This window comes from Musa acuminata, chromosome BXJ1-2, assembly GCF_036884655.1.
Source record: "Musa acuminata AAA Group cultivar baxijiao chromosome BXJ1-2, Cavendish_Baxijiao_AAA, whole genome shotgun sequence".
Classification (NCBI taxonomy): domain Eukaryota; kingdom Viridiplantae; phylum Streptophyta; class Magnoliopsida; order Zingiberales; family Musaceae; genus Musa; species Musa acuminata.
This window is the reverse complement of record NC_088328.1, coordinates 23,548,675-23,562,657: the sequence shown is the minus strand read 5'-3', so window position 1 is coordinate 23,562,657 and position 13,983 is coordinate 23,548,675. Positions and strand designations below refer to the sequence as shown.

The following is a 13,983-nucleotide window of genomic DNA, read 5'->3' as shown; positions in this document are numbered from 1 at the left end:
TATTGTAATAAATCCTTAACACCTTTCTTAGGTAGTGCAATAAGCATAAAGGGCAATTGAGTTAAATCATATAATAACTTATAAACATGTATCTAAAATACATAAATGACATGAAGCAATGGAGAGGACAAGGTTTGCAAGGAGATTCCTTAGGTAGCATATTATATTATAAATCGAGTATTATTAGGATTATATTAAGACTCACTAAGAAGTCTACCTCAATAATCAAGAATACACCAGACCTAGTAAGGATCGATTCAATTATAAAAATCCCAATGGTCCAGTTTGAGTTGATGCTTTACGGTCTATGTTGGATGACCAAAATCAAAAGACTTTGGACCCAACCTAGGTTGCTTTGTAACACAAATAGTAGGAGCCCTCATTTAATCCTTAGGCTTGCATTAAACTCCTTTGACTCATAAGCCATAGGTGGACTAGTCTTTAACTTTTGCTTGGTTAGCATTGATTTTCTCCGTCGTTTGAAGGCACAAGGGTGTTGGGGTCTAAAATGACTATAGGGTTGATATTAGAATAGTGATTAACCATAGCACAACAAAAGTAAATGTTGAGAATATTCTCATATGCTATTATTTGAAAGAATTGACAAGCTCTCCTTGATCCAAAAGCTGAGATTTAGAAAAACTAATTAGAATGGAGACCCGAGCGAACTTACCTATTGATCACGATAAGACAATCTCATCGATCTTGATCGGTCTTCTAATCTTAAAAATAATTTTGCTAGGAATATTAAAGTGAAAGAGTTTAAGAGGTAGTCTTGGAAACAGAATCCAGGTCAAATTAACCTTAACCATTTAGTTTAAGGATTGAAAGTTATCCTTTCAAGGAAGCATAATTGAGGCTTAGCCACCAACGAGCTAAGATCCTCTTAAGTGAATGTCAATCATTTACAAAGAAGTAAATTAAAAGCAAAAGAAACTAGAAATCATGATAATAATTTGAATATCACTTAAGAAATTTTAGAATCTTAAAAGAATAATATCGAGAAATTTCGATGTGTGACCCAAGAACTTACCATAGGCATAGTTTAGCCAAGCCTCTTTAGTTATTTAACTCATTAGGATCAAATTCAATCACCATATTAATTTTTTTAAAAATATAAAATAGGAAATCATTGACTTCAGAACACGTTTTATTATTATTTTATAATTCTCTAAACAAATATGTAAGTAGTTGGAATAGGAAGAACAAGTAAAATGAAGCAGAAGATCCTATAGGTCACTTGTCAAGAGAGAAAGGGGAGGAAAAACTAATATACTTTGAGAAGGAGAGAACGAGTGCTATCGTCAAAACTTATATTACTTCGAAGATTATGCTCCTAAAATGGGTAAAATCAAAATAACTAACTCAACAAGGGACATATTTGATCTCATATACAATGTTCGTTGGTTTGACTATCTTTAACGTATTCAAATATTTTAAATTTTCAATAAATATTAGTAAAAATAAAAAGATTAATGACCGTTAGAAATTGGATGAAGAGGTTCTTAGCGCAAATCGCTCCGCGAGCAACATTGATGGCTTCATCTGACCCATGCGATGGACATCGAACGACTGTGATGCGACCTTTATGTTCTCCTCATCTGAACCATGCGATGGACACCAAACTACTGTGATGCTACCTCTATGCTCTCCTATAACATAAACCTAAACCGCGTCGCTTTCGCCTCTCCTCACCTCCAGCGTTGGCTTCGCCGCCTTCCGTCGTCGGCTCTTCCGATTGGTGTAACTGCAAAGGGGCGCAAGATGTTGCTTCGCCGCTCGTCGGAAACTCTGCGGCTCAGTCTCATCCACCGTCGCTCGTTCTCACATGCGGCGGCGATCACCCCGAAGGAGGGGGCGCCGCTGGATCCTCTGGCCCCCCTCGAGTACCTGGAAGGGCTCCCGAGACCCGACCCGAAGCACGCAGAGACGATCATGGCGGTCCCGCGGGCGTCCTCCGGGAAGATCATTTCGGCGAAGGAGAGGAAGGCCGGGAGGGTGCCCAGCATCGTGTTCGAGCAGGAGAACGGGGAGGAGGGAGGGAACAAGCGGCTCGTCTCCGTACAGGCGAAGCAGGTTCGGAAGCTTGTTGACCATTTAGGCCAGTCTTTCTTTCTCTCCAGGCTTTTTGAGCTCGAGGTTCGCTCGGAGTTCGGTGGCGCCGGGGATCTTATCGAAAAAGTCCGCGTCTTGCCACGGAAGGTTGGTAGAGAAAGGTCGAATCTTATTATACTTTTCTTCCTTCCTTTTTCAAATTATTTTCCCTTAAGAAAGAAATAAAGAGCGATACTTTTCTAAGCATCCCGAACTTATACAAGACATTGAAAAGATTTAGCATGAGAAGCAGGCGACGATAGCTTATTTCTTAGATTGATATCTAGTGTAATTGTTTATGGAGACAAGATCGAAGTAAGATCTTTGTTGGCAACAATTTTCCTTTCTCTTTCGATCAAATATTATGACAAAAAGCATGCTTGATTTGTAAAAAACAAGTATCCTTGTTTTCTCAGGTTTCTGCTCAAGTTAATTATGTTACAGCAAAGTCAGTGTCAAGGATGTATATAATTAAAATTTGTTTTACTATCCTCACTTTGGTTCTTGACTAGATGAGGTTTATATACATTAGTGTCCCACTTTGGTTCTTGGAGGGATGTGAGGTCTGAACTACAGATATTGTCAGGTAAAATGTTGATGCCTATAGTGTAGGAAAGGAATTGAATAAATGGAGATCACTGCCATGCTATATCATTAACACCAATCTTGAAAATAAAATTAAAGGAGAAATGAGCTAGTTCCTATTTTTTCCACCAGTCTAAGTGCCAAAAGAAAACATCAATAAGGTAGTTATCTTTCTCATCTCCCTGGCTAACGCTTACTCTCAGCATTATATTTTGTTTGATTTGACTTACCAGCTAAGAGATCTTTGAATCTTGTTAGTTGCATCTCCACTCGGCCACTGATGCACCCTTGAATGTGACATTTTTGAGAGCTCCTTCATCGGCATTGTTAAAAGTTGATGTTCCTCTTGTATTCAGAGGAGAAGATGCATCTCCTGGACTTAGAAAAGGTATTAAACTCTGTGCATTGTGTTTTATGTTTGATGCTGTATAATGCAAACCATTTCTTTAAAATATAATACTTATTTTCTGGAAGTATAGTATATGCTAACTTTCAAATTTCTCTTTATTCGCTGTTCTTAATACAATAAGTTGGATGCACACCATAATTTTCTTTAATGAATTATTTAGTAATTGTTGGACCCTTTCTTAAAACTTAGAAGGACCAACTTTTGTCTGGAGAGCTCATTGTTCTTAAAAGAATAGTTTCACCTATCTATTTTTCTCAGTTGAACCAGAACAAATTCATTAAATCCACAAATAAATGGTGAAAGAGAAAATAAAAAGCATGGACTTCTGTTTCAATATTTGAGGGGGATAAGAGACCTTTTTTGCTGCAATTGTGAAAGCAGTGTGGTTCAGATTAGAGCAATGGTTGATGATAGAGAAGAGCTGACTAATCAGTATGATGCGAGATTTTCATGAACTGGATCTATGCTCTTTGCATCTACAAATCCAGACTTACTAAAGTGCAAAAAGATGATGGGGAAAGTGTAATGATGCTGGCATTTAGGTGCACATGACTAAATGTTTCTTCGATGGAAAGTAAACCCAATGTTAAATACGTAGGAGAATCGGTCTAGTAAGTTGAAAGTCATACTACAGATTATCATGCTTTTCTACTTTAAGACATATTTAGATGTACCAATGAAAGGAAATTCTTTTGCATAAATTCACATCATGAAGGAAATATTCATGATTCTTTTATATTTATGAAGCAATATGTTATATTCAGGTTTTAGCCGTGAGCACAGTGAGGTGGAATAGATCATACAGCAGGATTTCATTTGAATGTTCTCTTTGACTCTTGGCTTGTTTTCATCGAGATATTTAATTAGTTTTCCAATACATTCATTTTCTGTAGTTAATTGGACAACTGTTGTGACCTTTTCTATTTACTCAACAGGTTCCTACTTGAATGTCATAAAAAGGACAGTCAAGTATCTTTGCCCTGCGGACATTGTTCCACCATACATCGATGTAGATCTGAGTGAATTGGATGTGGGCCAGAAGTTGGTAATGCGAGACCTGAAGGTTCATCCTAGACTCCAATTGCTTCAATCACCGGATCAACCTGTGTGTAAAATTGTAGGATCGGGGGCGCAGGAGAAGAAAAAATCTAAATGAGTCTTCTCCTAAGCAAGCCAGTGAACCATATCAACAGATGTTTGGTATCTGCTGTCATCCTCTTCCTCCGGTGCACTTTGAGAATTTTTTGTGATCTTTCGAGATTTTCCAGATGATGATTCAGGCTAGCTAGGACTAATGACTTCATAGACAGGAGGAGGGCTCCTTTATTGCTGTATCAGAGTTCAGAACTCAAATGGTATAAAATCGTGAAAACATCAGAAGAGATTTGGTAGAAGCTCTTGCATTTCTGTGGCAAGACAGATAAAAGATTGATACAGTGAACCCCTGAGTGATGGAGGAGGCCACGTTCTAGCCGAGTTAGTGTTATTTCATATTTGTACGTTGTTGCCAACTTTAGCGTAGCCTCATGAAATGATTGCTCGCTATATAGTCATTAATAATGACTCTACTTTTTTTACTTTGGTGTGGTGGAGCAACCCAACAGTTGATGAACACAATCGATATTGACTCTGTTTTTTGATTTGGCAGTGGTGGATCGACCCAATTGTTGACGTGCTTTTAGTTTGTGCTGCTGCCACAACGACGTCGACACAACGACGTCGGTGACGTTCTATGTATCGCAAGGTAAGTGGGAATAAAACGGAAGATATGCTTACCAGTAAAGAAATCCACATATTATCGATGCTCAAAGCTAAAACATCAATGTCTTGTGGTCTATCCGAACTCCCGTGGTTCGCATGAACGCTTCGGGAAAGAGCCACAACAGTTTTGAAGATTAACCTAATTAAGTATTCTTTATAATTAAGTGCGTACATTAATTAAGCATATATGATTTGTTTGCCATCTAAGTCATACTATTTCAGTTTGACTCCTCTAATTAAGTGATTTGCCACCTATATGAAGGATTTAATGGTAATGCAAATAGTACGCTCCTCGAGTCATTCTTCACGCCCGCAATATTTGACCCCAAACTCCAACTCGGCCTCGGAGGCAATCCATCGAACAGTATCGTTTCCATCGGCCCCGCTGTGGACCAAACCGGGAAGACAACGACAGCATGGCGGAAGCTGTTCTCGTCGTCCTCGTCTCCTTCCTCTCCCTCGCCCTCCTCTCCTTCTCCCAAGATCCTGACCTTAAATCTGGTTCCGCTTACGACGAGCTCAGGACCAGCGGGTTCCCCGTCGGCCTCCTCCCCACCAACGTCCTCACCTACTCCCTCAACCGCACCTCCGGCGCCTTCGCCGTCGACCTCGACGACCGTTGCCGCGTCACCCTCCCCCCGGACAACTACCTCGCCACCTATTCCCGCCGGATCACCGGCAAGCTGGCGGACCGCCGAATATCCGACCTCGATGGCATCAGGGTCAAGGCCTTCTTCCGTTGGTGGTCCATTACTGGGATACGCTCCACCGGCGACGATCTGGTGTTCGAGGTTGGCGTCGTCTCCGCCAAGTACCCCTCCCGTAACTTCGACGAGAGCCCTGACTGCGAGGGCCGCAGCCCTAGAAAGGCCGCCTCTTGAGGTAGATGAGACGTTAACCGTCTTTAAAAGTTTGATCTTCATCGGGGTTTTGGTTCATTTACTGCTTTATCGTTCCCAAATTTTTGGATGCGATTGGATCTCTAGATGAAAGTACCTTGACTTATTTCTGGTCTCTTGCTTCTTCTCTTACAGTGTGATTCATTATTAAGATATATCATGGTCATCGAATTATTTCTTTTCTGGAATTTGTATTAATTGGGGAACAAGACGAGAAATTTCACTTCTTGATTGGATTTTGTGATGCTAGAAAATTTAACCCTTGGCAAATGATGTGAAAATGGAAAGCACAAAATTAAGGTCTCTCCTTTGTGACAGAGAAACCAGGTTTAGAGTCGTGAGTGATGTAAAAGGCCTCTCTTTGCGTATGAAGATTCTCTTTGGATCCTGCATTGACGGGAGGCTGGTATGTCCTTTTTGTAGCAAATGATGTGAACATGGAGTCTGAAGGGCTTGCTGCAGAAAAATGTGACCTATCTGTTAAATATGCTATGGATGTTTGACTAGGCAAACCTTGTGAAGCAAGCTAGTGTTTAAGCAATGCCTTCCAAGAGTAATGGAGAGCTAAACTTTCCTTTCTAGAACTTTTAACTTCTATTAGGAAATTGTTCAGTCCATAAAAGATATTTGTGGTACGTAGTCTCTGTCAATCTTGATGAAGCTTATCCTAAACATGGGAAGCACATATTGTATATGTATCCTCAATCCTGTTGAAAATTTCACTTTCAGATAGATTTGTCTTCTAACTGCTCTATGAAGATAAGTTTATTCAAATTTGTAGCAACATTGGATTTTTCCCAGAAATGGTAAGAGTCTAGCACAGGAGGGAATTACTAGGTTTTTCGTTGGCTTCATTCGAATCTACAAATGTACTAGGTATCCAATGGAAACAAAACGTTAATGCATATATCAGAGTAATGAGGCATAATAATGTTTTGCATGGAAGTAGTGTGGAAATTGTAAAAATTGAAACCAAGTCTTGGTGGGTTCTCTGATAAAAAAGAATATGATGTTAATTTGGGGTTGCATTCCTCTCTAGCTTTGTAACTTAGATGTGTTCTTTTGGTGAATATGGCCTTCAAGGTTTCTAGGATGTCTCTCTTACCTTGTTTGGAAACTTGATGTCGACTTTACGGGATCCAATTTTGGTTGATGGTGATCAGTAAAAAATTTTATCGGATGCTCCATGAAGTCATTCATTTTATTTGTGCTGATATTCCATATCTGCAGGAATGGGCTTGGCGCGAAATCTTTTGTAAGTTGATATTGTAAGGATTATATTATCTATTCAGATCAATGTTCTTTACCACCGCCAACCTTTTCAAGCTATTCTTCTTACAACTACGATAATAGTTTGCTTTTAGTTTTGATGTTTATGCATGGTAACAATGCTTGTTTCTCGAATATGTATCCGTTCTTTGAAGCATTATGAAGGGACACTTATGTAAGGCGAAGTCTTGGTGAGGAGGTTAGAAGCTGTTGTTGGAAATCATTGCATTATTCCAATATTGAATCGTGTACCATAGCGTCTATGTATTACATGTTATCGATTGAAAAGAGGTGATGATGATAGCTTGGAGCCTCTTAATTTTTTATGCAAGTTGCACAACTGGAAAAGCATGAGCTAAGCATGTATAAGTGTCATCAAACATCATGGAATATGAAACCTTGGTTTTCAATGCCCTCATGGATTTAATTAGCAATGCTATTTGGTTGCTTGTGCTGGGAAGCTGTGCAGTATAAAAGTAAGTGCACAAGCAAGGCTGATGATGATTCATTGGTGATGCTCTGTTGCCCAACATTGTTTGATGTCAACCTCACATGTCTGGCTGTACACTTACCATTCTCTTGTTTTCTGAGATTCTTCTTTTTGCTGTTCTGTGATCCAGCAAATATTTATATAGTTGCCTTCTTCAACATTACAAGTCGTTTTCTTATCAATCAATCATGGTTAGCTAAAGCTTAGCCCGACGCTCGCAGGATGGATTAAGAAGCATGATGAGGACATGTGGGGCTTTCTGTGGCCATTGGAATCATGCATTCCCTTTCTTCTTTTTCTTTGTTCCTTGGGGAAGCAGAGGTCTCATGTTCTTGTGGAGTGTGCCAGTTATGAAGTGTTTTCTGAACCAAATCATTCTCTACCGTATAAGAATTGCCTCTTAACTATGCTGATCATACTGTTGTTTCTTGTCCTCTGAGAAGTTGTATGCTTATAAATCTATTACAGAATTTTATTGTTATTGGTGCAAGCCCGAAGGGTCAGAGGAATTGTTTGCTTTAAGTGAACTCATACGATTTTGCCCTCGGCTTTCATACTAGGGGTCACCACCTCCACCAAGGACGCGTTCGTGAGCTTGCCGGAGGCCGCGGAGACGGTTAGGGGGTAGCCGCAGTTCCCGTAGAAGCCCTCCGGCAGCACGTCTTTCAGGAGGTGAACCGTTCTGGCGGCGAAGGCGACGCGGACGTCGGCGTCGGGGTGGAGACCGATCGCCTGTGCGCGGCACTGCCACACCTTGGCGAGCACGACGTCAAACGTGGAGCATCTTTCGCCGGTCTCCTTCGCGTACTCGCTCTTCAGCTGGTTGATGTGATCCAAAGGTATGTCCACTGCGAGTTTCTGCAAGTCCATGGGAGTGAAGACCGGAGGCGGACCACCCATCAAGATGGGCTTCGCTGGGTTGGGGATGGCTTCCCTGCCCCAGGCCGGCATGACAGACGGCGCAGCGCGACCACTGGCCATGTCTGCCACGGTTTGCATGAACGCGACGAATCCGGCGCCTCCGCCCATCGCGTGATCGGATCTGATGCCCACCACGAATCCGCCGCACTTGAACAGTGTCAATTGACACCATTACAGTTGCATATATACATCAATCCACGACAATAAGCACTCTTAGAGCTAGTGATCGATCTAAAACCGAGCTCAATCCATGCTGCGACAGAAGAAATTCGTGCACCTGGATCAACATGATCACGTCCTTGATGTCTTCAGGTGGGAAGTCCGGGAAGATTCCTTCGGGACCGCAAGAGGTAGCTGCAGATTGTTAACGTCCTTGAGGGAGAAATCTGCTGAGGCCTCGACGAACCATATGCCCTCTCCGGTGCAAGCAACCTCGAGCTCACCACCGGACATCGTGAACCGGCCGGCCATGGGGTAGTAGGGGACGAGGGCCTTGGAAAGAGCCCCCCTTATGAGCTCCGCCGGCTCCTCCCCGTAGCTGTAGACATGTATCGAATCCACCATGAATCTCATGGTGGGAAGTCGATCCATGAAAGAGAGGGGAAGATTGCCAGTCGGCGTCGCCTCGCTCGGGACTATCAGTTCCGGAGCCAACTTAGCCACAGAGAAGCTCATGGTGGGTATGTTTTCTGCCTCCTCACCTTGCTTGATGCCTAGAAGCTCTCAAAACGAAAAGACTAATGAACAAGGAGATAAGCTGGGGGACAATGGCATGTTAGCCGTGATGTCTCCTCCACCACTCTCCATCTCAATCACTGTAGCACAGGAATCTGTAAGGTGGATATAATAGCTGGAGATGTATCATTCTCATGTCGTCCAATGCTAGTGGAAGTTTGTGCTGTGCACATCGATCATCGCCGGGGGCGACCACCACATACACAATCGAGCGTACAATCCGTATCTCCAGATTTAGATGTGAACAACGCCCCAGTTTATTGCTGTTGGCTCGAGTGATATGGATTTAGATTTTGATTCGATTAACTCATTTCGATAGATCCGATCCGACAGAATCGAAGACGGATGTGTTACCGATACCCGCACCCACGGGATGGATTCTCAACGATCTGGCCGTCGAACAATGGGGCCCAAAGAGGAAAGGCCCATTTGATGATCACACACTGTCCCAACTCACAAGACTATAATGCTGGATATTCCCACTCCTCTTTCGATTCATTCCCCTCTAATCTCTTCTGTGTTCCCTGCCGAGGGGTGACTTGACGACACTCCCCGATCCAATTGGGGGTTGGAATATCATCGTCGTCGTCATCCTCGGTCGCTGCCGGTGCTCCTCGCGCGCCCCACCTCCCCCACCCCGCCCCGCCCCCCCGGGCCTCTTTTGCGGCCGCAAATCTACCACCAGTCTTACCTCGATTGCTAACCCTAACCCTAGACTGGAACCCCTTTACCGTCCCGCTTCTTCTCGCTCTCCGTAGTGCTGCCATTGTCTGCCTGAAGTCGTCGATCAGGTGATTGATTCTTTTTAGCCTAAAAGATCGAGAATTCGTTCCCCTGACGTCGTTATTGGAACCCCTTTACCGTCCCGCATCTTCTCGCTCTCCGTAGTGGTGCCATTGTCTGCCCGAAGTCGTCGATCAGGTGATTGATTCTTTTTAGCCTAAAAGATCGAGAATTAGTTCCCCTGACGTCGTTATTGGGCCCGTTTTCAGTGTTCTCTCTCGTGATCTATCGATTAACCTTCAGAATCTGGAATTTTGGTACCAGTTATGCGGAACTGGGTTGCTTGCTTGAAATGGTGTGTTATTTGGATTTTCTGATACTTATCGGTAGTTCCTTCTTCAGCAGCAAGTGTCGCCTCCCCATCTAATAGTCTCGATTTCTTGGTTCTCATTTTAAATTAGCCACAAAAAGAGTCTTTTTTTTTTACGTGTATACACATCTGTGTTTGCATATTACTCCGCAGGATCAAGCATAGTGGAAGAGCTTTTGTACTTATTGCTATTCTTATGTTAGGCATTTGCCAAGATGTAATTTTGGGGTTTGATGTTCTCCTAGAAGCAGCTTTTGAGTTGAAAATGTAGTGCTTTCATTGTTTCAGTTTGTTTTCACTATGTTTGTTTTTGTTTCAATGCACATATTGATTCTCTTCTTGTTTTCTCTTGTTCTAGTTTGGTTTCCTTGTGCGAGTGGTTGACATGTCGATGTGTTTTTCAAGCATAAAGAACTAAGAATGAAGAAAATGTCATCGAAGAACAATGGTTGCCTTACCCATAGGCGACGCTGCCCGTGTGGAGATGAGCAGTGTTGCATCAGACTTGATGAGGATGAAGAAGACATATCAATGGATCCTTCGGCTCTCTCGGAACCAAACCTTATGCAGGGAGCACAACATATTACTGCTGAGGCCACTGTAGTTGACGCTCCTTATGTCGGACAGTCTTTTCGGACCGATGCAGAGGCCCAGGAATACTATACCAACTTTGCCAGGAAGAATGGGTTTGCCATCCGGCGAGAGCGCTCAAAAGGGAATCCAGCACATCCACTGGGTGTTTATAAACGAGAACTTGTCTGCCATCGTGCTGGAGTATCTCTGCCTAGGAAAACTGTAGAACTCAAACGGCAGAGAAACAAGAAATCATCACGCTGCAAATGTGAGGCTCAGATGATTATCAAGAAGAATGTTCTAAAGGGTACGAGCTGTTGGATAGTTGTTCATTTCAGTAATGAGCATAACCATCAGTTGTTGGATAGTGAGGAAGTCCGCCATCTCCCTGCCTACAGGAATATACCTCCGGCTGTCCGTGAACGTATTTTGTTTCTGTCAAAGGCTGGTTGCACTGTGAATCTTATGATGAGGGCACTTGAGATGGAAAGGGGAGCGAAGCCAGGTCATTTAACTTTCACAGAGAGGGACTTGAGGAACTTTCTTCAGGCTAACAAGGGCATTGATCGAGAAACCGAAGGTTCAGAACTCCTTAAGGCCTGCAAGGCTATGAGGGACAAGAGCTCAGATTTTCGTTATGACTACACGTTGGATGCAAATGAGAAGCTTGAGCATATTGCTTGGTCATATCCAGACGGTGTTCATGCATACAAGGTTTTTGGGGATGTAGTTATTTTTGACACAACATATCGTTTGTATGCATATGACAGGCCTTTTGGAGTATGGTTTGGCGTGGACAACTACGGAAATCTAATATTTTTAGGTTGTGTTCTACTGCAAGATGAAAGGCCAGCTTCATTCAAATGGGCCTTGCAGGTGTGTTTACTGCTTCTTATTCTGTCATTTTCCTTTTGTTTCTACTTAAATAACATATTTTACTTGAAGAGAATAGTAGATAAAGGCATCTGTTATGGCTTTACTTTTTCTATGTCTACTGACACTTCATAATTCTCTGCCTTGTAGTCGTTTATTAGTCTTATGGATGGGAAGTTCCCGCAAACAATAATGACTGATCTAGACATGGGACTTAGAGAGGCTATGATGAGTGAATTGCCAAACACTAAACATGCTTTTGGCATATGGTATGTTACACATAGATTATCAAGCTGGTTTTCTACCTTACTTGGTTCACAATACAATTCATTTATGAATGCTTTCCATCAAGTTCATAGCCTGGAGAGTGAGAATGACTTTGTGCAACAATGGGGTCATATGGTTAATGAGTTTGGGCTAGCTTCAGATAGACATATAGCCATACTTTCACTATATCAATCCTATTGGGCATTACCATTCTTACATGGTTGGTTTCTTGGGGGATTGACGACTAGTTCTTCAGTGTCTATCAAGCCATTCTTCAGAGGGTTCCTGAATGCACAAACACGTCTAAAAGATTTTGTGGAGCAGGTATTGAATATAACTTTGTGATAATTATCCTTTTCATGTCTTCTTATTAGTTTTGCTATTTTGTGAACAATTTTATGGACCCCCTTTTGTAGGTGGGTGTCGCAATTGAATTACAAAATCAAGCTGGAGAGGAAGCAACAATGAGACAGAATTATCACAATGTCAAGATTAAAACATGCATGCCTATTGAAGAACATTGTTTGAGTATATTGACGCCTTACGCATTTGATATGTTTCAGAAAGAACTTATATCATCGACACAATTTGCAGTATATGAGTCACAGAGGGAGACTTACCTTGTCCGCCACCGGTTGAAGGCAGATGGAGGCTATATAGTGCAGTGCTTTCCATCGGAGCAAGAGTTATGTTGCAGTTGCAAGGGATTCGAATCCTGTGGAATATTATGCAGGCATACCCTCAGAGTGCTTTCTTTGAAAAATTGTTTCATGCTTCCAGATAGATACCTATTGATGCGGTGGCGTCGTGAAAGCTCATTGTTTCCAAAAAGCAGTGGTTACAATTATCGATCCCAAGCTTTACGCTCCCTTTCATCAATCATAATACAGGAATCTTCAATAACAAAAGACCGTTTCAACTATGTGCAGTGGCACATGAGTAAGCTTCTCACTCATGTGAGGAACATGCCGACAGTTGATGAAGTGGTCTCAGATATGGAGACTGTCACATCAGTTGATACTACAGTCTCAAATAGAAGATCTAGAACAAGGCTCAGAAAAGTAAAATCAGTTGTTGAAATGCCAAACGAGACACAAGAATTATCCAAGGCTCAAACATTTTCAGAAACACTAGAATTGTCAGAATTGCCTTAGCACCTACATGATACATGGAAATTTTGTTTCCTTCGTCGACATGTTGACCTCTTTAATTTATATTCGATATCTTAAGAACCTTTTTTTGTGCTTTTCCTTCTGTTCAAAATGTAGTGATCTTGTAGCATTACCGTTATATGTGTGTGTATATATATCAGTCTTATAGTAATTATATTGCAATACTTATCATGAATTCATTTTTCACTTTTTTGAATGTTTCAGATTTATTTTATGGTCTTTGCCTTGAGTTGAATCCCAGTAGTAAGACCAGTGATCGACAAAGGGTTATGACATTCCTTACTCAGGTGCTCTGGTACAGGAGATTGGGCGATCCATATTTCATGTTTCGGTCGGAAGAAACATTGCAGCCTGAAAGTTTAGTGTGACAACATGCAGACTTGCCGTAGTCCAGCCATATAATTTCTGACTCTGCTTTGTGTGGCTCCATGTTAGCATTTTTGGAGATACTTGCTGCACTTGGTGTAGTTCATCCTCAGTATAGTGTTTTCATGAGCCATTGGCTAGTTTTGCATATGGTGGTGAACTCAGGTAAATATTTGGCCGCTGTCTGAAAGTTGTTCTCCTGTTGTTTGTTGTTTTGCTTGTACTGCCAAGGGTGGTCAGTGCGAAGTGAGCCATTTAGGTTCACAAGTCCTCTTCGCATCAGCCACTGAATCTTGGTTTCTTTTCTCCGTCTCACACTCCGTGCCCGTGGGATTGATGTGAGCCAGTGAGCTTATTGATATGATCTTTGTGCTTCACGGGCTGTCTTCTCTGTCCACCATTTGAACCTCTTCCTCCTGATTTCTGATACCAAACCTGCAGTAAGGTAGGTTCCTTCAGAACAAGGACCCGTTTGT

The 13,983-nt window shown here is 42.1% G+C and overlaps 4 protein-coding genes across 12 annotated transcripts; 3 read left to right on the top strand and 1 right to left on the bottom strand.

The window, feature by feature from the left end:
* Positions 1 to 1,636: 1,636 nt before the first annotated feature.
* Positions 1,637 to 4,665, top strand: LOC135600395 (uncharacterized). The gene is made up of 3 exons (XM_065094138.1): positions 1,637 to 2,202; positions 2,938 to 3,067; positions 4,024 to 4,665. The coding sequence occupies exons 1-3, from the start codon at positions 1,645 to 1,647 to the stop codon at positions 4,242 to 4,244; spliced, it is 909 nt and encodes a 302-aa protein (XP_064950210.1). The 5' UTR covers positions 1,637 to 1,644; the 3' UTR covers positions 4,245 to 4,665.
* A 491-nt stretch (positions 4,666 to 5,156) lies between these two features.
* LOC103976034 (uncharacterized) lies at positions 5,157 to 8,205 on the top strand. Of its 5 annotated transcripts, none has more exons than XM_009391210.3 (2): positions 5,157 to 5,731; positions 7,729 to 7,868. In XM_009391210.3, exon 1 carries the CDS (start codon positions 5,266 to 5,268, stop codon positions 5,728 to 5,730), a length of 465 nt encoding a protein of 154 aa, XP_009389485.1. In that variant the 5' UTR covers positions 5,157 to 5,265; the 3' UTR covers position 5,731; positions 7,729 to 7,868. The 5 variants fall into 5 exon arrangements, with proteins under 5 accessions (XP_009389485.1, XP_064950211.1, XP_009389486.1 ...); XM_065094139.1 differs by lacking the exon at positions 7,729 to 7,868 and adding an exon at positions 8,068 to 8,205 and having other exon boundaries at positions 5,162 to 5,731; XM_009391211.3 differs by lacking the exon at positions 7,729 to 7,868 and adding an exon at positions 7,173 to 7,191 and having other exon boundaries at positions 5,162 to 5,731.
* On the bottom strand, positions 8,036 to 8,536 carry LOC135611655 (acyl transferase 5-like). Its single transcript, XM_065107295.1, has one exon. The coding sequence runs from the start codon at positions 8,534 to 8,536 to the stop codon at positions 8,036 to 8,038; it is 501 nt and encodes a 166-aa protein (XP_064963367.1).
* On the top strand, positions 8,208 to 13,327 carry LOC103976035 (protein FAR1-RELATED SEQUENCE 11). Of its 5 annotated transcripts, none has more exons than XM_065094137.1 (4): positions 8,208 to 8,346; positions 10,615 to 11,705; positions 11,853 to 12,293; positions 12,386 to 13,327. In XM_065094137.1, exons 2-4 carry the CDS (start codon positions 10,677 to 10,679, stop codon positions 13,121 to 13,123), a joined length of 2,208 nt encoding a protein of 735 aa, XP_064950209.1. In that variant the 5' UTR covers positions 8,208 to 8,346; positions 10,615 to 10,676; the 3' UTR covers positions 13,124 to 13,327. The 5 variants fall into 5 exon arrangements, with proteins under 5 accessions (XP_064950209.1, XP_009389488.2, XP_064950206.1 ...); XM_009391213.3 differs by lacking the exon at positions 8,208 to 8,346 and adding an exon at positions 9,552 to 10,084 and having other exon boundaries at positions 10,662 to 11,705; XM_065094134.1 differs by lacking the exon at positions 8,208 to 8,346 and adding an exon at positions 9,553 to 9,954.
* The last annotated feature ends 656 nt before the right edge of the window (positions 13,328 to 13,983 follow it).